The 23,145-nt window shown below is 57.4% G+C and overlaps 2 protein-coding genes across 16 annotated transcripts in view; both read left to right on the top strand.

Moving 5' to 3' along the window:
* The window catches only part of AMBRA1 (autophagy and beclin 1 regulator 1), a 177,809-nt gene extending 165,994 nt beyond the window's left edge, over positions 1–11,815 (top strand). For 14 of the 15 annotated variants that reach the window (XM_073808864.1, XM_073808859.1, XM_073808860.1 and 11 more), the window contains 3 exons: positions 928–1,020; positions 2,301–2,494; positions 10,240–11,815. In XM_073808864.1, coding sequence (XP_073664965.1) covers positions 928–1,020; positions 2,301–2,494; positions 10,240–10,724 — 772 coding nt within the window. In that variant the 3' untranslated portion in view covers positions 10,725–11,815. The other variant, XM_073808870.1, reaches the window with a different exon arrangement.
* A 3,518-nt stretch (positions 11,816–15,333) lies between these two features.
* Positions 15,334–23,058, top strand: CHRM4 (cholinergic receptor muscarinic 4). Its single transcript, XM_033860573.2, has 2 exons — positions 15,334–15,518; positions 20,460–23,058. Exon 2 carries the CDS (start codon positions 20,489–20,491, stop codon positions 21,923–21,925), a length of 1,437 nt encoding a protein of 478 aa, XP_033716464.1. The 5' UTR covers positions 15,334–15,518; positions 20,460–20,488; the 3' UTR covers positions 21,926–23,058.
* The last annotated feature ends 87 nt before the right edge of the window (positions 23,059–23,145 follow it).

Genomic DNA, 23,145 nt, shown 5'->3' with positions numbered 1-23,145 from the left:
ACCCCACCGTCAACCATGTGCTTGGTGCTAGGTAGCTGTCTTGCATTTTGGGACCCACCACTGGCAGCCAGGCTTGCTGCCTGAGGTGGCACATCAGTATAGAAAGATAAGAGGCCACTGCTTCCCTTCTGGCAGTTTTGCCTGCGTGAGGTTGGAAGAAACTGCTTGATACTCCATTGCAGGGAAAGAAGGAACCAGGAGAAGGTTGGCAGCCCAGAGAACTTGATGGCTAGAAGCTCTTCTCTCTGCTGTCAGCAGTCCAGCCCATTGCTGCTGCAGTTTTTCTCCTCCCTCCCCCAGGAGAAGTTTGTGAGCCCTCCCTGGTCATCTTCAGCTCTCCCAGTTGCTTGTCCAGCCTCTACGTGGCAGAGGAGCCGCTAGGGCCAAAATAGAAAGAGATGTGGGCCTCTCTGGCTCAGCAGGAGCTTTTTCCTGCTTAGACTTCTGAGCTCCAGGCAAAGTAAAAATGTAAAGGTGCCCTCATTTTCCTTTCTCCTGACCCCGTGGCTGTAGGGAAGACCCAATGGTGAGAGCCTGCACTCTCTGTTTCTGAGCACTAAGCACTCCCTTTAGACAGGGCTGTCCGTGGCACCTGGTATCTCCAGGGCCATCTTAGCTCCTTTCTCATATGTCTGAAGTACACGCAGAACTCACTGCCTGACTGGCATGGCTATTTTTTAGCTCTTCCTTAGCCCCAAAGAGGAGCCAGTTAGGCTCTGGGGGATGGAAGAGGCTAAAGCCACCACTCCAGGCTTTGGGGCTGTTGGAGATTTGTCTGGTCTGCTCTACACTGAGCATCCTGATGCAGGAATATCTTTGGTCCTGGCCTCAGCCCAGCCCCAGGAGAGGAAGGAGGGAATTGCAAGGAGTTCTGACCGTTCCGTATCTAATGCCTTCCACCTTTTCTCCTTCCCAACTGATTTTCAGGGCCTTAAACTCTGGTGTTGAGTACTACTGGGACCAGCTGAATGAGACTGTCTTCACTGTTCACTCCAGCAGCCGAAGCAGTGAGAGGCCTGGGTGAGTTTGTGAAAGAGGAGGCCCGCCCTCCCTTCTGCAACCAGTGGGCTCTGGAACAGTGCCCTCAGACTGTGCTCCAGGGCTCTGTAGCTGCCCGTCCTCAACCAGAGCAGCTCCTCTTTGATCTGCTTCATGCGTTGAGCTTTTGCATGTGATTTTGTTCGAGAAGAGTGTTTCATGGCTAAGAAAGAGAACAGAACCTCTGCCCTCAGAGCCTTGATTTAAGACAGGCTAGGACACCGTCTAGCCCTCTCATTCTGGCATGGTATCTGGGCGAGCTGCGGTGAGGAGAAAGGAGTGGACACTGGAGAGGGATGCCCTCCCTAGGAAATTGCTTGTGGGCAGTCTCCCACGTGACCCAGGCCTCAGGGTCCAAGCTGCCCAGAGCTGCAGCCCTGGGACAGACCCTCCCCAGGAGCCAGTGAGAGAGTAGGAACCTGGTACTGATCCTCTCATCACTTAATTCATTAACGAAGACTGGAACATTTTGAGAAAAAGTCCTGGGTCAATGATAAAGCCAAAGCAGTCACTGCTTCCTAGAGGGAGTACAGGGCACAGCCGGAGGAGTAATCCCCAGAAGCAGCTACAAATAGGAGTGGCTGGTGACTGTCTTGAAAGTCCTGGGCTCCCTCTGCTGCCGGCTTGAGCTGTCCTGAGGGTCAGTGCCTAGGAAATGCCCAAGGAAGGGGGCGTATAGCTTGGGGCCTGGGCCTTACTCATTGGCAGCTGGCGCTCCCTGCTTTTAAGGGTCTATTTTCAGAAGGCCCCGAAGGAGGATCCCAGAGCAGCCTCACAGGAGTCCTGGTGCTTCTCCTCCAAAGTGGAGATTCAGTGGCAGTTCCAAGAATTTAAACTGGAATCTTGTCAGCATATAGTTAGAAGGAAGGAAAAGCTAAAGAGAGAAAGGGCCCTCTTGGGCTGCTCACCCTTTTTCCCATGGAGCTCAGCTAGTGGCTTCCCGAATCTAAGGAAGCGTCTTTTAAGATCAGCCATCTCTACCTCCCCAGAAAGGCCCTCGTTGTTTGAGTGACTGGACCAGCTGGGTTTGCAAAACTGGACGGTTCTGCGCCTCCTTTCATTGTCCCGGGGTGTGGACTGATCTGGAGGAGAAAGGACACAGGCGAGTTCACCGCCATCGGGAGGCAGCCGCGGGAGCGGGCCTCTCAGCCTGCAGGCCCTGGTCCAGGCTGTGCCCTGGGGATTGGCATGGAGCACGCGGAGCTGTGTGTGGTGTGCTGTCCCCAGCCCTGCCCGACTCCGCTCTGCCTTTCTCTCCGTAGCACCAGCAGAGCCACATGGAGGACAGACAGAGACATGGGCCTGATGAATGCAATTGGGCTGCAGCCCCGGAACCCCACCACCTCAGTGACGTCTCAGGGCACCCAGACTCTGGCCCTTCAGCTGCAGAATGCCGAAACACAGACAGAGAGGGAGATCCAGGAGCCGGGGACAGCAGCTTCAGGTCCTGGTGAAGGTAGGATCCATGTAACACTAGAGGGGAAATGAGGCCGGGAGAGTGGCGTGGGGTGGGGGCTGGGACCATTCTCACCCCTCCCTGAGGCTCCCGGCCCCTCCACACGGACAGCTGGTGCAGGGCGAGCACCACTGCTGTCAGGGTGAGTGCCCCTCACATGGTGGTGCCTCCTCGGGCAGGAAGGTCATTCCCCTGATCTGGGTCACTGCTCCGGCAAGCCGAGCTGCTCTCACAGCTTTGCTCAGTCCCACCAAGGACCCTCATCTCCTTATCCTCTAAAACTTGGAGGACCCAGGGTGTTCTTCCAGAGAGAGAGCACAGAGAGTCATCTAGATAGAGAAGGCTCCCTGCTGTGAGCTCTCGTTCCAGAGACATGCACCCCAGGCCTCGGGCTTCCAGGACCACGCCACAGGGTAGCTTGTCTCCCCCTGCTGCCAGCCTGGCGGAGTCAGGACTGCCACAGGTGAGGCCCTCACACACCTGTGCTTCATGGCCATTTTGACTGCAGCCTGGCACGCAGTCAGCCCCTTCCTCTCACCTATTGCAGGTGTGGCTCAGCCAGCTCCGCCCTGGCTCTGCGCTGGCCTCACACTGCTAAGAACCAATTAGCACTTCCCAGCGGTAGCGCTCGAACCCCTTTGGAGTGTGTTGGCAGCTGTGTTAAATAGGCTGTTCTCGCTCAGTCACTGTCCTTACCCCCTACCCCAGCCCCTGGCTGCTCCAGGCTCCAGACAAGGCAGCCTCCAAACAGACCCACATTTCCTAGGTCCGTGTTAAGCCATTTGCTCAAGAGAGACCATGAGAAGAGAGGACAGGTGTGCATCGGGCAAGGAGTAACTAATCTGCCTGTGTCACCTCCAGGGAACAGCTTTCCAAACTGCAGCCCCCCAGCAGGGCACTGTCCCTGTCGCTGCCATGAACTGACACTTTTTACAGTTAAGTCCCTTCTTGGTCTGTGGCCCAGGCCACCTCCTACATCTGTTGGGTGGAAACCCCTTGGTGTAGAGGTAGCGGCTGCAGCAGCCCAACACAGCTCCGAGCCTCACTGAAGAGGAGAGAGCTGGAGCTCCTCCAGCCAACCCCAGGCGGAAGTCCTTGTCTGAGGCGGCCCCCCTGCCGCGATCTCGTGGCCGTTTACTGACTGTCTCCCGTGCATCAGCCGCTGGGGTTGCAAAGACAGATAGGCCTTGGTCCTTCCCCAAGGAACTGGACGTCTAGACAGGGAGGCAGGCACCCAGCAGGTAATTGCTTCACACGATAAGGACCTCGGGGCCACGGAGGAGGGGGGCCCAGCTCCCAACTGTGGGGCTCGGGGAAGGCTTCTGGAGGAGGCGACCCTGAGCTGAGTCTTCAAGGATAAGTAGGAAAATGTCAGGCCAAGTGGGATGGGGGCAGGGGGCAGGCATTCCTGGCGGAGGGGACAGCAGCTGCAAGGGCACCAAGTTCAAAAACATTACCATCTGCACCGAGGACCACTCACTAGTGGGCTCTTGTTCCTGGCCTGTCATCGCATGTTGAGACTGAGGCTGGATGAGCAGGAAGGGCAGATTACAGGGATCTGGGTCAGAAGTGAGGCCTTCAGCCTGAAAGTGAAGTGCAGGAGGGGCTCCCCACTTGAGGAGAAGAGCATCCACCGGTGTTTTCACCTCCCAAAGAAGCCTCTGATATTTCTTGATTAGCATCAGCTTATTTCTGGCCTCCAGTCAATTATAAGTTCCTTTCTTCCTGTTTCAGGATGCGGATGATGGGCTGGCAGGAGGAAGGAGGTTCTGTTTTCCAGTTTGAGACCAGAACCTGATTCTCTCCCAGTCTCTCCCTGCAAAGTAGAACAGGTGGTGGAGGGTGAGCCCTTCAGAGGCCAGAGGCACTCTTCAGCAGAGGCAGCAGTTGAATAGGCTGTTCTCTAGAACGGGAGCCTGGGCAGGGTGGTTCAGGATGGCTCGCTGCATCTGTCTGGCCTGGTGAACTTTGCCTGGAGCTCTGGACCTCCAGCTCTGAAAGGGACAGCATCATAGTCCCTTTCAGAAAACCCCACACCTAGAAAGAAGTATGGGGAGAAGATGTGTGGGGCATTGACCAGTGGGTGTGACTGGCCAGGCTTGTCCCTCCTGGGGCCAGGAGCGTTGTTCTGAGGTGCTTACCCCACTGACCACTGTCCACTACTGCCGCTCTGGTAGGGGGACCAGGAATCAAGAGTCTTCTTGGGCTCAGACTTCCTTCCTGGTCCGCTTTCCCCATCTAGCAGGCAGACACAGCAGCTACACACACACACACGCACACAGACACACAGACACACAGACACACAGACACACACACACACACACACACACACCCCTGCCTTCTGTCTCCCAGAGACACACACACACACACACACACACACACACACACACACCCCTGCCTTCTGTCTCCCAGAGACACACACACACACACACACACACACACACACACACACACACACACACACCCCTGCCTTCTGTCTCCCAGAGACACACACACACACACACACACCCCTGCCTTCTGTCTCCCAGAGACACACACACACACACACACACCCCTGCCTTCTGTCTCCCAGAGACACACACACACACACACACACACACACACACACACCCCTGCCTTCTGTCTCCCAGAGACACACACACACACACACACACACCCCTGCCTTCTGTCTCCCAGACACACACACACACACAAAAACACACACACACACACACACACACACACACAACCCCCCACACACACACACACACACACACACCCACACACCCCCACCCCCCCCCCCCCCCCCGCCGCCTTCTGTCTCCCAGTTGGCAAAACTACTAAAGGAAACCGCTCATCAAGTTGGTTAACTCTTCTGGGCTTAGCTAGAAGGTGGGGCTGGGGCTGGTTGGGGGGTACCCCCTCTGCACCCCTCCACACACCAGGGCCCAGTCTATTAGTCTGGCCAGCCAGCTCCACTTGTGGTATTTACCATTCTGTGGCCTGCCCCTCCCCTGGCCCTTTCCCACTGGTTAGCACTGAGGGGTCCCAGGCTACTCATTTTCATGTTCTATGAGAATTTTATTAAAATCTATTCAGTTCTGTCTAGGACTTCCCGGAAGAGCCCTCCACAGGGGGAGTTTGCAGGTGTTGGCTTTTTTACTTGTCCAGCTTTAAAGCTTCCCTACCCTGTCACTCAGAAAGGGAGGGGAGGCATTCCCTGGGCTCACTGTTTGCTCCCAGCTCTGATACAGTGCCTGCCTGGCACACAGTGGGTGCTCAAGAAGTGTGTGGAATGAATGAATTGAGCAGAGGCAAGGCCCTGCCTCCGAGCTTGGCTGTGCTGCACTATTTGGGGAGCCCATGGCTCTGCCTCTGACCACTGAGAACGGTTGCTTGGACCTTTTTGTTGTCTGGTGAAGATGACAGACCAGCTGGGCCAGGGAAGAGCAAATGTGAAAAGGGAAGGAAAGGGTGCCCCCTGAGGTCAGGAAGGGCAGCTCCTCCTCTGATGCAATCTGGCTTCCCTCTTCTGGGCAGTGAAACCCCCAGAACTGGGCATTATGGGAAGTTACTGATCCCATTCTGGCCTCTGTATCCAGAACGTACCTTAGAACTTGCCAAGGAAATGATCTCATGTCAACACTAAATCAGTTTACCATTTTTCAGAGACAAAAAGAAATGCTTTTGCTACAGGGAAGGAGACAGCAGAATTAACCCCTGTGGCCGCCACTGCTCCTGGAGCTAATAGCTTGGATCCCTAGCCATGGCTGCCACTTCTCTCAGGCCCCAGTGTGTTTTCCTCTTGAAGAATGTGCTGGCTGCCTACCTTGGCTCGCAGCCTTGACTTAGAGCTCCCAAGAGACAAGCACAGCTCACAGCTCTCTAGGCTGAAGCTACCTACACCCAGCCCTGAGGAAATCGTTTGTGTATACATTTTAAACTCTTCTATCCCATCTTTTGTGAGTACTTACTTTATGTCTAGTATTGTATTGTATTAGGCACCATGAATCCACAGGTATTGCAAAGGGAATCTGATTCAGAGATGAAGCCATGTCTCTACCCTCAAAAATAAGTCCAGAAAGGAAACAGACATATAACTGTGTCCCCATAGCAAAAGGGTAACATGTGACCGGTTTTCAGAAGCCACCTTAAGTCTGGAACGCCTGTAGGCAGCCTGGGAGCCCTTTATTCACCCACACATTCGACAGGTAGATGCCAAGTGCAAGCCCAAAGATGAATAAAACTTAGTCCAAGACCATCAGGAACTTAGAGCCCAGAGGGAGAGGACTCTGACGCAGAGAAGTGTGGGTCACTGTGGGGCCCAGAGCAGGAGCAGCCACTCCCAGGTGGGGACCTTGGAAGGCAGGGTGAGGGAGGTGGTACTTGTGCTGGCCCTTGTAAACAAATGGACTTCGGATGTGGGGAAATGGGCAGGTGCGTGGCAGGTAGAACACCCACAGTGTGTGCAGGCAGGGGCGCTGGGCACACAGCAGCGCTGAGTCTCTGGGTTCAGGAAGGGGGATGGTCAGGGAAACAGCTAGGACCTGACCAGAGAGGGCCTTTAAATGTCACGGTGAGAACCTTAACTACTTGAGGACTCTTGGAGCTGCTGGGTTTTGAACCGAGTATGGACTTAACCAGAACTCAGTGGATCAGAGCTGAATTAGAATGGTAATAGCAGCAGCATGGAGGCTGGGTGGAAAGGGGAGAGAGAAGCAAGAAGACCATTTAGGAAAGACAGCCACAGTTGCGGTGAGAGGTGGCCAGGCCTGGAGCCACTGGCACAGTGAGAAAGGACAGGAGGTCCCAGACCCGAGTGCCAGCAGCAGGGCAGGGCCTAGCTGTGACAGCTCCCCTAGGGCCCCAAGGCAGACCTGCCCCGCCCCTCAAAGTGATCTACAGGAAAAGAGCTGATAGTTCACCGGGCACAGAGCCCAGCCCACTGAGCTCCAATGCCAGCAGGCCGTGGGCCAGCCTACTGCATACCCCAGGCCGGGCTGGGGAGGCCCTCAGTGCATAGCGTTCTTGGAGAACTGTGGCAGTGGCAGCACAGGGAGGTCCCCATGGGCCCTCTCCAGGTCGCCCTTTTGGCTCACAGGGTAGAAGCTGTGCTGGCACCAAAGCCCTAGATTGACCTTTCCTCTTACCCCTACCCACTGCTGAACAGCTTTTCCCTTGAGAGAAGTACTCTGAGAGCCCTTCAGGTTCTCTCTCCTTCTGCCCTGGGAGTTGGCACTGAGCTGTCTGAGGGGGAAGCACGTAAGGGCAGCTTGCCTTGAGGGGTTGGAGGTGGGAGGGTAGAATTTACTAGAAAATCTGGAGAAAAGCAAGCTGGACATAAGTGAGAGCCCAGGCGGAGTCCCTACTCAGTGCTGGGGGGGAACTGTCTCACTGAGACCCAGAGGAAGAACTACCAGCACATACCTGCCAAGCACTTGCAAGGAGGGAAGAGATCTAACGGGACTTCGATGCAGCTGCAGAACTGGCTGCCTGGAAATCCAGCTCTGACAAGGTGAGTAGAGAGAAGGCACTGGACAGTGTGGGAGCAAAGAAAGTCTTGCAAAGATAGCTGTTGACAACAAGTACCCCCCCAAAAATTCAAACGTCACCATCAAAGCTGCCCAGACTGCAGAATCCCAAAGTGGCCAACAGGTAGCCAAAGGAAACAAATCCGTACATAGTTTGGTAGAGCAGCCCTGGCAGCCTGGGAGCCTTGATCATAGTTGCCCACAGGCTTGGACTGCATGTCTGCCCAGTGGGGGCTGAACACAGGCTGGAGGAAGGTCCCTCAGGGTGGGGCTCTTCCTGCAGAGTCCAGGTTATTCACAACAGCCACCATTGACTGAGCACCCGCTGTGTGTCAGGTGTGTAACAGGCATTATCTCATTCCCTCTACCCGGCACCTTGCAGGTTGGATGTTTCATCCCTCTTTTGCAAGTCAGAAAATTGAGGGGTACTTCCCTGGTGGTCCAGTGGTGAAGAATCCGCCTTCCATTGCAGGGAGACACGGGTTCAATCCCTGGTCGGAGAACTGAGATCCCACATGCCATGGGGCAACTAAGCCCTGATGCCACAACTACTGAGCTCGCGTGCCTCAACAAGAGAGCCCGCGTGCCTCAACAAGAAAGCCCGCGCGCCACAACTACAGAGCCCACATGACCTGGAGCCTGCACGCCACAGCTAGAGAGAGAAAACCCGCATGCCACAACTGCAGAGAAGCCCATGCACCACAGCTAGAGGAGCCTGCACACCGCAATGAAAGATCCCGCGTGCCTCAACGAAGATCCTGCGTGCTTCAGCTAAGACCTGACGCAGCCAAAAAAAAGATAAAGAAAAGAAAACAGGAATGTGGGTGTCAAGGGACTTATCCTAGGTCACACAGCTAGTGAGTGGCAGAACTAAGGTCTGAGCCAAAGCCTTGTCTGCTCACAGACAAGGGAATACTCAGGCTTTGGGGGAAAGAGCAGAACCTTCTCTCTTCCTCCCTAGAGGTGCAGACTGAAGCCTCAGGCTGGGCCAGTTGTCTGCCTCTAGCGAAAAATGAGGGTATCAGGCATCCAGCCCCGGGAGAACAGTATGTGGGAAATAACTTGGGAAAGTTGGTGAGTAAAGTGGGACAAGAGGAGAAGACAGAATGCCTTCTAGAGAACAGTTAAAAATCGTCTTCCTCGTGTGCTTTTAGGAAGTGACATAAACAGAACAATGAAGAGAGAGCACAGCTTTGAAACGGAGCAGAGCAGACCATTTGCCTTCTAGCCACACCCCGTACAGTGCCCTCGCTTTCCAAAGACCAGGCAGTGCCCCCTGTTCCAGGGCCAGGTCTGCCAGGTTACCCAAGACAGGGAGGAGCAGACACAGCCAGCTGTCTGGGTTGCCTGCATTAGCTGCATGACCGGTCTGCCTGTGGTATCCAGAGGGTTAAAACCAGACTCCCAGCTTCTGGTCCAGCCCTGCCTCTTAACCAGCTGAGCAGCCTCGGCCACCTAGGCCTCAGTTTCACCACCTGTAAAACAGAAGTACGAATTACGATTGTTTGGGGAGTCTTATCTAGTTTTCAAGTCCCTGACTTATTCTTTTTTTTTTTTTTTTAATATCTTTATTGCAGTATAATTGCTTTACAATGCTGTGTTAGTTTCTGCTGTTCAACAAAGTGAATCAGCTATATGTATACATACATCCCCATATCCCCTCCCTCTTGAGCCTCCCTCCCACCCTCCCTATCCCACCCCTCTAGGTCATCACAAAGCATCGAGCTGATCTCCCTGTGCTATGTAGCAGCTTCCCACTAGCTATTTTACATTTGGTAGTGTATATATGTCCATGCCACTCTCTCACTTCGTCCCAGCTTACCCTTCCCCCGCCCATGTCCTCAAGTCTGGTCTCTACATCTGCATCTTTATTCCTGCCCTGCCACTAGGTTCATCAGTACCATTTTTTTAGAGTCCATATACGTGCTTTAGCATACAGTATTTGTTTTTCTCTTTCTGGCTTCACTCTGTATGACATACTCTAGGTCCATCCACCTCATTACAAAGAACTCAGTTTCGTTCCTTTTTATGGCTGAGTAATATTCCATTGTATACATGTGCCACATGTTCTTTATCCATTCGTCTGTCGCCTGACTGATTCTTGAAGTGAGGGATTGGCCCTCTTCTTGTTTCTGCTTTTAGCTAGAATCCCCCAGTTACTACTAGCGGTGGCCTGCCTGACTCAGAGGCCCAGGCCAGCAGTTAATTCCCTCCCTTCTGCTTTGTGCCTTGCAGGTGAGGGCTCGGAGTACGGTGCCAGTGGGGAAGATGCTCTCAGCAGGATCCAGCGGCTGATGGCGGAAGGGGGCATGACAGCCGTGGTGCAGCGGGAGCAGAGCACCACCATGGCCTCCATGGGTGGTTTTGGCAACAACATCATCGTCAGCCACCGTATTCACCGCAGCTCCCAGACGGGCACCGAGCCTGGGGTCGCGCGCGCCCCCTCGCCCCAGCCCTCCACCTCTCGGGGACTGCTCCCAGAAGCTGGGCAGCTGGCAGAGCGAGGCCTGAGCCCCCGGACAGCCTCCTGGGACCGGCCTGGTACCCCTGCACGGGACCCACCCCAGGCAGCCCTGCCCACCTCCTCCCCCGTCCCCCTTCCCAGCACTGAGGGACCAGCCCTGCACTGCGACCTCACCAATAACAACCACCTTCCCGATGGTGGGGGCAGCAGCCTGGGGGAGGCTGCGGGCCCCAGTGGGGAGCCACGGAACAGGTAGAGACGTGTGTGCACTGGTGCCTCCCCTCGAACCGCTGAGCAGAAACCGGACCTCACAGCTGACTGGGAACTGTATGCACAGAAGAGCCGCGGGCTGCGGAAACAGGAAACAGGAGCAAGAGGGTGGGGGGTTGAGAGAGAGTCCGAGTCAGCCAGCGTGAGGCAGTCAAAGGGGCAAGGCTTGCCTCCGGGGACTAGAACCTTCTAGGATCTGGAGCCCAGGGGAGCCACAGGCTGCTGCGCTCAGTGTGAATGGAGGTGGAAATGGGTATCCCTGCCATGAACCCCCCTTTCTCCTGGAAACAAGGCTCAAGGGACTCAGCCCTGGGCAGAGAGCCCTCAGAAGGGTGAATAGTCTTCCAGATCTGGGCCAAACCATCCTGGACGGTGGCCAGTGGGCCAGCTTCTCCCTGTTCACCTGTTGTGCAGGCAGAGCCACTAGGAGCCCTAGTGCAGGAGGAGCGGCCTGGCTCCCAGAAATCAGCTCCATTTCTGAGCCTTCCAGAGCTTCAAGCTTCTCTTGATCATCTTACCCCACAGAGACCACAGTCAGGGGTCAGGCCAGGCCTCCAGATTCCTGAGGACAGGGACTTCCTGCACTTACTGTTGGGGAACAACCATGGAGTGAATGGGGCAGCCTGCTTGCCTGAGACAGGATGGGGTCAAGGGATGGTGGGCAGGTCCTCGCTCAGGAGTGGGGGGTGTAGGCTGGCCAGCCCCCAGCGCTTGTCCACCAAGCTCCTCCTTCCCCACCACCCCCCAAGGCCCTCAGAGCAGCACCTGTGGGTGTCAGTATTAGCTGAGCCTAGGCCAAAGCCAGCCCAAGGCTGGGGGAGGGGATGAGACTCCAGGTCAGAATGTGAGGTCTTGGTCTGTGATTTAAGGTGTTGCATGTGGAATCTTGAACTGTACATGTAGTTTCTAGTGGAGAAATCGAGGCTCTGATTATTTTGTTTTTAGTATGAAAATGTGATTTCTTTTCTGTTCGTAACTCATCATAGAAACATTGTGGTGGGAGGAGAGGGGATAGTCTGACTGCTAATGAGGGAAACACCAAAGATCTACATCATTAAAATGATGACATGCCCCTCACCAGTCTCCTCTCTGTTTGTTTCCATGGGGGTTGCGGGGGTGGGGTAGTGTTGGGGGGCTGGGAGAGGACATTGAACTGAGCCGCCCTGGTTCTCCCAGGCACTGTTTCTGGTACTGCTGTCCTCCTAGGTGGGGAGCCCCGTGATGCCCCAGCAGAAGCCACTCAGGTAAGGGCTGCCACCTCTGCTTCATGCTGCGTCTGTGTGCCTTCACCTCCTGCTTCCCAGGGGCCTGCTAAGGACTGGAGCAACCTTCACAGTGACAGGTGGGTAGGTAAGAATGATCTAAGGTTGCTCGTCGTGATTGCTTCCTACCCAGGATGATGGGCCTGGAGTGAAGATGTAACTGGCCAGAAAGCTAGCTCCCCTGCAGTCCTGGGAAAGCACCCATAATGGGTGTCTGGGTGAGCCAGCAGGGAGCTTGGCCTTATCTACAGGCATCCCCCAAAGATGCCATTTGCTGGCTGCTCAGGTTTCCCTTTACTTTGTGTCAGTACAGCGCTGAGGGGTGTGCTGTGGTCATGGGCCTTGGACACTTAGTTTTAAGTCAGTTAGAAAGCGGAAGAAGGATGTTTGACCCTGCTCTCACAGAGGCATACAGGGAAATCAGAGCCACCGCAGGACTTTTTGCCAGCAACAAGTACTTCTTGAGTAACTTTTGTGTGCTCAACTCTGTCCCAGACACTATGGGGCATACAGAAGTATAGGTTCTGCCCCAGCAGAGGCAAAACCAAAAGATAAATGGGCAGGCAAATAATACAAAACACTGTTAAGAGTTATATGGTGAGGAACACTAGAATTTTTTGGAAAACTATTATATTACAGCACACTCTGGACTAAGACACATCAGCTGTGAGACCTTGGGCAGGCCACTTGCCTTTTCTCTTGCTTCATTTTCTCCCTCTAGGAGGCAGGGCTTTTACTCTGCAACCTCTTAAAGTTAATTCCAGCTCTGTAAGACAAGGCCTCCTTGAAGAGGTGAGGTTTGAGCTACGCATTAAAGGATGAAAAGAGAAGGGCGCCCACTGCAATGCGTGACCTCCACCCACATACTGCCGCCAGTGGGAGGAAGAATTACATGGTCCATGATTGGGGACTATGTTGAATGTAAACCGTGTGCCAAGGATTCAGTGTTTATTATCTCTCAGTCCTTAGCACAAAACGCCTCTGAGGTGGGTACTGGTACACCCAGATCACACAACTAAATGGTGGAGCCAGGGTTTGAACCCAGATGGGACCCTGACGTATTCTGTTACTTTGAAAAAGGGGGTATGAGGAGGCTTTGTGGATGAAGTGACCCAAATTCAGTCCTGCCTGGCCTCGCCTCTGTCCTTACTGGCCAAGGATGAACCCAGCCCCTGCCTGTTGGAGGCCCCTGTCAACACATTCCGTCCCCATACCAACCTCTTTCCTTAGAAAGCCCTTGCTGTGTGGGTAGAGCCTCCCCAGTAGGGCCTTCATGGGCCCCCTTGCATATCATGATGAGGTTATGGGGCCAGCGGGGCAGAGCTCAGCAATCCCCTTGGAGATGAGGAAATAGGTTCAGAGCAGTTCTGTGGACCCAAGATGTCTATGGACCCAGTTGGATCAAAGAGAGTACAGACTAAACCAGGTCCCCTGGTTCCTGTCTCAGCTCTCCACGTTCTGGGATTGGGGGAGGCCAAATGCCCTACACCATAGTAGGGATTTTGGAGAAACTGGAGCAGGTTTGCCTGACAGCTTCTGGAAGAATTCAAGGCAGTGGTTGGAGACATTTCTAGTGATAAGTTTCTGTGGCCTCCAGTGGCCTTGCTTGTTTCCCCATCTTACAGTTATAAGTGTCTGGCCTTCTCCCAGCCTGTGTGCGTGTGTGCACACACACTTTCACCCTCCTAGGAGGACCACCCCTCTCCTGGACCCTAGGAGGGATATGAAAAAGGGAAACCAGTGAGTACAGACTGTCATCTAATTGTCATATGAACCAACCAAGCCTGTTTCCTCATCTGTGAAGTGCGAGCAAAAACAATAGGGCTTTTTCATCCTTTGGTTATGAGAATCATGGGAGCCCAGATCGTTCATGTAAAGGACCATGGCTTCTCACTGCAGCCGACTGCCAACTCCAGCCGTCGCCTTGGGGAGCGTTAGGACCCGACCTCTGCCTCATTGTTCAGCACAGAAGGCTCCACACCAAGAGCCCCAAAGGGCTGCCTCTTGCCTGAGTTCCCGCCCCTTCTCTGGCAGCTCCTGCTGCCTCCTGCACTGGTGCGGCCTCCACCTCCCCCGCACACACAGCCCCCCGCCCAACCCTTGGGGGAGGGTGGAGGAGGGGCGGGACTTGAGTTGATTTTCCAAGAGAAGAACCCATCCGTCTTAAGGTTAATTGGGTGTTTGCACTCAGACAGTTTGGGGTGACAGGCCCGGGCGTTGTGGGAGCGAGTCGGACCTTGACCGGCCCGAGGAAGGGCCGTCTCAGAGGGAGGCAGAAACGCTGGAGCCTGGGCAGGCGGAGCAGAACCCCCAAGGTCAGGGCAGAGGTGGAGCTCTCCGAGGTGCTGAAGCCTCCCTGCTCTCAGTCCGGCGAGCGCCCCAGCGGACCCTCCTGCTCGGTGCAGGCAAGGCCCCAAGTCCCAAGGCTCCGGCCCGCGTGGTTCCCGGACACTTCAAGAGACCAGCAGCTCGCCCTCTGGGGTCTCGTTCCGGGCTCCGCTCCAGGTGACCTTGGGCACTCGGCTTTCCCGCACAAGCATCGGTGAACCTGCCCTCCAGGCCGCGGCTGGATGAGCGGCGCGTTCTTTCCCGGGGCTGGAGAAAGGGTGCGCACCCACTCCCCGTTGGAGCGCGGGAGCAGGGAACAGGGCGGCAGGAATGGGGGGCGGGCGGGGTTGTGTGCGATGAGCCGGCTCCTCTCTCCCTGGGGACCGTTGCCTGGCTTCTCTCTCCAGCTCCTTCCCAGGCCCCGACGGCGCCCCTCTTCTGTGGCTGCCCGGTAGCTAGTACGCAGCCTCGAGGCTCGAAACTGCCGGCCCTCGGCTCTCTGCCCCGACGGAACCGGGGCGGCAGAGCCTACCCCAGCCACCCATAACCTCCTGTTGGGGTCAAACACTCGCGCCTCCGTGGTCCAGCTGCGAGCCGGGCAATATAAAGAGTGAGGTCCGGGCGGGGCGCGAGACCACCTACCGGTCCCGGGGGCTTGGTCAGAGCGGAGATGGGAACGCAGCCAGACGGGGCTGCCAGCTCCCTTCCCAGCCCACGAGGGGGCGCCGCGTCCCCATGACAACGCGGACACCCCACCCCACCCCCCAGCCTCCCGGGAGGGCAGCGCCCCCCGCTAAACAGCACTGGTGACCGTGGGCGGTGCCCCCATAGTGCCCGAGTGGAGAGCTGCCGGCCGGCTCCAGGGAGGGGCGCGCGTAGCTGGGGTCCCCGACGCCCGGGGTGGTGGCCCCCGCGCGTCCCCGTTGGGTGGCCGGCCCGGGGCGGGCGGCGCGGGCCCACCAGGATTGGCTGCTTCCCCGTGACATCACGCGGCTCGGGGAAAAGTGCGAGCGTGAGCGCGAGTCGGAGCCACAGCGCTGGGAGCTGCGGGCGGAGCAGGGGCCGCCCCTCTGCACCCCGTCCCCGCCCCCGGCCCGCGGCCCGGCCGCCCGCCCCACCCGCTGGCCCGCGGGGCCACCTGCCCGTCCAGCCGTCTGTCAGGTGCGAGGGGAACTGGGCGGAGGTGTCTGGTAAGTGACTCCGCGGCAGCGCGGGGGCGGGGGACTCGGTTGGGAGAGAAGGACGCGTGGCTTCTGGACCCTCTGAGGCGCCCCGAGGCGGGCCCGACTGGGCCAGGGCCTCAGGCTCCTTCAGGGGCGAGCGCGGCGCTGGGAGCTCCAGAGGGCCCGGGGGCGAGGGGCCCGCTGGAAGCAAGGCCCGGAGTCGCCCGGAGGCATCTCCGGGTGCGCCTCTGGGAAGGAATGGACTCTCAGTGGGTCGGGTGGTGGTGGTGGTGTGTGTGCCCGCCCACAGCCCGCCAGGAGCCAGGGGCAGCCGTCGGGGGCGGAACCCCGCACTTCTGCCCTCCTCTGGCAGCTCTGCAGGGCGCCGGGCGCTGGAGCCCCAAAGAGCCTTTTTCCCGCCCGTCTCCCCGCCCCCACCCCCCAGCGCTGCCAGCCCACTCCAGTCCGTGGAGTCCTCCATCAGCGACCTTGAGCTCCGACGGAAAACACCACTGCCCTCTCCTGGTGCCCCTCCCCCCTCCAAGACTCCCCACCTCTTTTGCCCAGGCTCAGAGACTGGGAGGTCCAGCGCCAAGGCCCGAGCCCCAGGGCGGAAGCTTCAGGCTCTGGTACCAAATCCCCTGCGCGCTTTCTCTCTCCCCGCAACTCCTGAGTCTCCTCTCCCGCCCCAGGGACAGATCCAGAGACCACAGCCTTCCCGGAGCCCTAGAGTGAACGACTAGGAATCGAGGACCCACCCCCACCCCCGGCGTCCAGGGAACACGCTCCCATCGCGTCCGGGAAGGGGGGGCTCCAGGACCCGGGAAAGCACGGTGCCCACGCCCAGAGGCTGCAGGAACTGCGCTCTAGGGAGTTGGGGGAGGGTGGGGCACGGGAGAGCCGGGTCCCCTTCGACAACCACGGAGACATGGAGGAGCCTCCAGATGGGCCCAGTAATAATTCCCAACGAGGCCCGACCAAGCACCCTCCTGCCAGGCAGACTGGGCGCCCTTTGGCGATAACTGCACAGTGGGCACATTGAGCTGAACCTAGCGTCCCGCAAGCCCGGTTGAGAGACTCTAGCAGCAGCCCCTCGACAGAAGTCAGTCCCAGCCTGGGACTCTGCACCGCAGCATTGGGGACGCAGACACCAGAGGACTCTCTGCTAAGAAGACGCCCCCAAGGTCAGGAGGTCTGTCGCAGCCCAGATTGTAGTCCGGTCTTGTCCTGCCGGCGACTCTTCCCCATGCACAGGCGGGGCGCCATCTAGACACCGGTTCTTCGCCCGACCTTCTTCCTACTCAGACAGCCGAAGTCTGGGCTGAGCCTCCCTACAGGGGCATTTAGAATGTGGAGGGTCACCCACTGTGGGACCTGCATTTGCTCGTGTACACAAGCTCACAGGTACAGGCACCCGAACCGTGTGCATCCCCCAGGCCGCAGCACTCCAGGCGCACACACGCATGCACATGCACGTGTCCACACAGCGCGAGCATGCTCACATGCACACGGGCGCACTGGTATCCAGGCGTGGCCCAGCGCGCGCACACAAGCACATGCAGACAGCTACTAGCTTCTACTCGAGCTTCCCAGTAATCACACACAAACAGAACTCGCAGTCGCCTTCCCGCCCACACTTTCCTCGCCGCGTGAGGGGTGGAACCAGGCGCCCTTAACTTTCCCACCATTGAACCCCGTGCGGAGCCAAAGGCAGCTACGGGGTGAGGCCTAAAGGCAGCTACGGGGTGAGGCCTGTAGAGGGGGCCCCAAGTCCCTCCCCTGGGAGGCCCGGCCTGGGACCTCCACTGCTCTCCCAGTCGCCTTGGAGTTGGGGGCGGTGGCGAATAGCGGCCATCCTCTCCAGGTCCGGAGCTGGCACCCAGGGACCGACATTGCCATCTAGCGGTGCGCACATGCCTGGGCGGCGGTTGCTCGCCTCCCCAGGTTTCGGGCGGGCCTGCGTCCCAGAGAAACGCTCCAGAGGAGGGTGCAGTCAGAACGTCTGCGGGTGACCCCCAGGGGTCCAGAAAGATAGTTTGGGTGGGGAACAGGGAGAGTGCCTTGCCGTGTCTGCAGCTGGCAGCTTCCCCAAGAGGGCCCAGAGAGGGACTAAACCCTTGACCACCTGATTGGAGACTAGCTGTACAGATGGAGACAAGAGGTCTCTTTTCTTCTGGGAAAGCTAAGTGTGGGAGCTGGCAGGGAATGAGAAGGGGCCCTACCCAGGCCTCCCCTGACCCACCCCTAGTGGTGTGGTTTTGAGGAGGGGAGAGCAGAGGCGGGAAATCAACTCTAGAGGCAGTAGCACCTTGCAGTTAAGAAGGTGGCTCCTGGGTTCTAATCCTGCCCCCGCCCCTGCTTACACATTGGGTGACTTTAGGCAAGTTAATTAACATTATCCTCATCTGTAAGAAGATACTTACTTCAGTAAGATGAGCATACTTACAGCACCTGCCTTTTCAGGCTGCTGTAGGAATTAAACCCGATAATCTGTATAAAAAGCTCAGAGGGATTCCTGACTCATAATTAACACTCAATAAACAAGAGCGATTATGTTTTTCCTATTTGGTACCTCGAGCCCCATTCTGATCTCACTGGCCTGTGTCCTGAACCTGGGAGGCTAGAACGAGGGTTTCCTTGGGGCTGGCTGACAGGTCACTCCTGCCCACCCTGTGCCTACGGGCAGGTGCCTAGGAAGGACAGCCTCTCCACGCTGGGTGCCTCTGCCCTCCCGCCCCTCCTCAGAGGGTGGTGCCTGAGGTTCCATTCTGGAGTCTCTCAGCACTGAAAAGGGCTGTCAGAGACCCCCCCGCCCCCCAGGAGAGGGCAGTATCTGGTCTTTGCCCTTGATTCCTCTGTGACCTTGGGGGTGGTACCACCCCTCTGTGAGCCTCTCCTGTGAACCAAGGATTTGGGCATGAGAACTGAAACTACCAGGCCAGGAGGCTGGGTCTGCATCTGCATCTGTGATGGTGACTTAAGGGGACTGAAGCCAGGCTTGGAGAGGGGGCGTCACCCTGGCACCTGGCTCCAGCGTCCAGTGCACGTTAATGCTGGAGATGGAGTTGAGTTGCTGACCCCCACTGCTGCCGGGGAGGGAGGCCGCCCCGGGACAGGCATCCTCTCTGTTTTGCAGATGAGAAAGAGAGGAGCAGGAAGGTGAGGTGGCTTGTGCAAGGCCACATGGCTAAGAGCCCGCTGGCCGTGGAGCCTGGGCTGTGGGGCGCATGCTCCTTCCTCCACACCCCACTGTCTCTCCTCTGCTTCTCTCACACAGACGCACAGAACTGCATATACGACAGGGAGCTGTGGGGCTGGCATGGCTGTGATGGGCCCGTGTGCGTGTGTAATGGTGCGTGTGTTGGCGGGTGTGAAGGAGGCTGGGCTGAGCGGCTGCCCTGGCACAGTGCCCTGGGCGTGGGCCTCCCTCACACGCAGGGGAGAGGAAGAGGGGGAGGAGACGTGACGAGGCTCTGGGGAGGAGCCTCGTGCTTGGAGGACCCCAGCTGGGGCGCCGTGGTGTGTACCGGTGGGCCGAGGGGTACCCTCAGGGGCTGGCCACAGGCTCCCCTGCTGCAGCCCCTCTCTTCCCTCTGGTACACTCGCTCACCCTTTGGGTTCCCTGTCAGGCCTTGGGGAGGGCACTGGCCCCTGGGAAGCCGTGTGTGTCTTTCCTCAGCTGATGGGCCCTTTAGGCTTCTGATTCTTCACAGGTCTTAGCCCCTGGCTGCTGACAGACCCCAGCTACCCTTGCACTGCATCCCCACGCCCTGGGGACGGAGGAGGGCTCCGGGAGGGGATGCCACAGTGGCACTTCCTCCTCCTCCTTTTTGGATTCCTAGTTCCATGTCACCTCTTCTGGTCCTCTGGGAAGACTTCCCCAAGGTGGGATCACTGGCTCTTGTGGCTCTTTGGGCCTCCCTCTACCAGAACCCTTAGCTCTGGGACAGCAACATGAGATCAAGGAGCTGTGGAACCTCGGGCAGTTTATTTAACATCTCCGTGCCTTATTTTCCTCATCTGTTAGTAAAAAATAACAGTATCTGGGACTTCCCTGGCGGTCCAGTGGTTAAGACTCTGTGCTTCCACTGCAGGGGGCTTGGGTTCATTCCCTGGTTGGGGAAGTAAGATCCTGCGTGCCGAGCCACATGCCACCCCCGCCCCCCACCAAAAAAAAAAAAAAAAAAAAAACACGGTATCTACTTCATAGGTTTGTTATGAGGATGAAATGAATGAATACTTATAAAAAGTGTAGAAAATGCCCGGCACTGAGTAGACAATAAATGTTAGCTGGTAGTATATATTCTTTCCTTTGTCCCTAGTGCCTTCTGTAGGGATTGGAGGGCAGGTCCCCGGGAATGTTTGGTTAAGAAATGACCAAATGGGTAAATGAATGAATACCTCTGACCAGAGCCACATACTGATATCTGGGACCTCTCTTCGCCCCACCCCTCCACCCACACTGGCCTTCTGTCCATGCCTCACGCATGCCTCAGGGCCTTTGCTCTCGCCATCGCCCTTGACTAGGCCACTCTCTGCAGCTCTTCTTGTGGCTGCCTCCTCCTCCTCATCCAGCTCACCTCCTCGGAGAGGCCTTCGCTGGTCACCCCTCTGACTCACTCACCATCACCTGCCCTTGTTTTCTTTCCAGCACTTTTTTGTGGCTCACATGCTTGTATGTCTCCCCTGCTAGGGTTGTAAGCTCCGTGAGAGTGGGGCCTGCGTGTGTCTCCTTCACTCTGTAACCCCAGCATAACCCCAGCGCGTACAACAGTGCTTGTACAAGAGTAGGCACTCAATAAAGGACGAATGACCGAATACAGGAGGAAGTGATGGGACAGAGTTCTCTAAGGATGGAGTTCTGCAGGATGGTGATGCTCCTCTGTCGCCTTGACTCCAGTGTACCCCACCTCACCCCTCTAGTCCACTTCAACCATTCACCCCTCTCCTCTCTCCTTCCTCCTCCAGACACTGCCCGCCCACTGCTGCTAACCAAAATGGCGAACTTCACACCGGTCAATGGCAGCTTGGGCAACCAGTCTGTGCGCCTGGTCACGTCAACCCATAACCGCTATGAGACAGTGGAGATGGTGTTCATTGCCACGGTGACAGGCTCACTGAGCCTCGTGACTGTCGTGGGCAACATCCTGGTGATGCTCTCCATCAAGGTCAACAGGCAACTGCAGACGGTCAACAACTACTTCCTCTTCAGCCTGGCATGTGCTGATCTCATCATAGGCGCTTTCTCCATGAACCTCTACACCGTGTACATCATCAAGGGCTACTGGCCTCTGGGTGCCGTGGTGTGTGACCTGTGGCTGGCCCTGGACTATGTGGTGAGCAATGCCTCTGTCATGAACCTGCTCATCATCAGCTTTGACCGGTACTTCTGCGTCACCAAGCCCCTCACCTACCCCGCGCGGCGAACCACCAAGATGGCAGGCCTCATGATCGCCGCTGCCTGGGTCCTGTCCTTCGTGCTCTGGGCACCTGCCATCTTGTTCTGGCAGTTTGTGGTGGGCAAGCGGACGGTGCCAGACAACCAGTGCTTCATCCAGTTTTTGTCCAACCCGGCGGTGACCTTCGGCACGGCCATCGCTGCCTTCTACCTGCCTGTGGTCATCATGACGGTGCTCTACATCCACATCTCCCTGGCCAGTCGCAGCCGAGTTCACAAGCACCGACCCGAAGGCCCTAAGGAGAAGAAGGCCAAGACCCTGGCCTTCCTCAAGAGCCCCCTGATGAAGCAGAGTGTCAAGAAACCGCCCCCAGGAGAAGCTTCTCGGGGGGAGCTGCGCAACGGGAAGCTAGAGGAGGCCCCTCCACCGGTCCTCCCCCCGCCGCCACGCCCAGTGGCTGACAAGGACACCTCCAATGAGTCCAGCTCGGGCAGCGCCACCCAGAACACCAAGGAACGACCACCCACAGAGCTGTCAACCACAGAGGCCACCACGCCCGCCACACCTGCACATCCCCTGCAGCCACGGACCCTCAATCCGGCCTCCAAATGGTCCAAGATCCAGATTGTGACGAAGCAGACAGGCAACGAGTGTGTGACAGCCATCGAGATTGTGCCTGCCACGCCGGCTGGCATGCGTCCGGCGGCCAATGTGGCCCGCAAGTTTGCCAGCATCGCCCGCAACCAGGTGCGCAAGAAGCGGCAGATGGCAGCCCGGGAGCGCAAGGTGACTCGGACCATCTTTGCCATTCTGCTAGCCTTCATCCTCACCTGGACGCCCTACAATGTCATGGTCCTGGTGAACACCTTCTGCCAGAGCTGCATCCCTGACACGGTGTGGTCCATTGGCTACTGGCTCTGCTACGTCAACAGCACCATCAACCCGGCCTGCTATGCCCTCTGCAATGCCACCTTTAAAAAGACTTTCAGACACCTGCTGCTATGCCAGTATCGGAACATCGGCACTGCCAGGTAGGCAGGTAGGGGTGCCACTGGAGGTGCTGGTGTGCGCTGGGGACCACGTGTCAGCTGCTGCCAGGGAGAGATGCGGAGGCGCTTCTCAGTGTTCACGTTTGCCGAAGAGAACTGACGTTCCCGAGACCCCGTGAGCCTCAGGAAGAGGCTCCGGCTGGATTCAGAGACCAGGTCTCTGCTCAGGCCGAAGAGGACCAGCCCCAGGAAGTGACCAAACTGGACAGTCTGACCCATCGCTCTTGTCCTGCCTCAGGGAGCTGGGGAGCACTGGCCTATGTGGGCACCTGCCCCACTGTGACCAGCCAGCGTGGCTGAAAGAACGGACATCTGGAGGGGAGCAGAGCCCAGCACCCCTCTGGGAGGAGCAAAGGGGCCAATGCTTGGGAAAGGAGGCTCAGGGAGGGAAGGGTCCCCCATCCTGCTGTAATCGGTGCTTTCTGCCCCCCTGTACCCCGCATGTAGGCTCAGCCTCCTCTTCCTATATCTCTGTCCAGGGGCAGAAGTCTCCCCTTGCTGCAGCTACTCAGCAGGGCTCTGGTTGGGTGGGCGGGTCAGTGGGTGAGCTGGCTGGAGGCCAGGCAGAGGGGGCTCGGAGCACCCCCTACGGCACTACCCTGGCCACGTTCAGGATGGGCTAGCAGGGAGATCAGGGGTTCACTCAGAAACTGGGGCCTGGCCACCTACCTCCCCAGGCTGAGCTGAGTGGCCCCTGTCATTCTGAAGAGTTGCCCTCCCTCCCCAAGGAGAGGGCTTGGCTCGGGTCACACACAGTGAAGGTGGGACTGCGGTGAGTGGTATTCACGGCTGGCCTCTGCAGCACGAGGGACACCCTGGTGGGTCACCAGGGAGAAAACGGGGGTGGACTTGACCCACACACAGGCTTCAGTGACAGTTGGGGCAGGGCTGGTGAGGCAGGCAAGCGACCCCCATCTCTCCTCTCCCAACTGATAGAACCTTCTGGATTGGCAGTGGGCTGGACCAAAAGACCTTTACCTGGGGGAAACTGAGATGGGGGGAATCCGTTCTAGTGAGTCTCCTGGGTTCCCTCCCCCAGCCCTGGCCCCTGGAGAAACAGGACTGAGAGGCTCAGGGGACTTGATGGGGGGCACCCTTCCAGGGGTCAGTAGGGGGCCCTGGAAGAAATTTTCATAACCGTTTTTTCTCCATGAGCTCTGGGGGGCACTCACCGCCAAGTCTTCAACCCCCTGAAAGCCACCGTTC

The sequence above is a fragment of the Tursiops truncatus genome, chromosome 8 (genome assembly GCF_011762595.2).
Source record: "Tursiops truncatus isolate mTurTru1 chromosome 8, mTurTru1.mat.Y, whole genome shotgun sequence".
Classification (NCBI taxonomy): Eukaryota; Metazoa; Chordata; class Mammalia; order Artiodactyla; family Delphinidae; genus Tursiops; species Tursiops truncatus.
The sequence above is the reverse complement of the archived record's forward strand: the minus strand, read 5'-3'. Positions and strand labels throughout refer to the sequence as shown.

Excerpts from the sequence above, each read along its gene's own strand:
- CHRM4 (XM_033860573.2), top strand. The coding sequence starts at position 20,489 with ATGGCGAACTTCACACCGGTCAATGGCAGCTTGGGCAACCAGTCTGTG.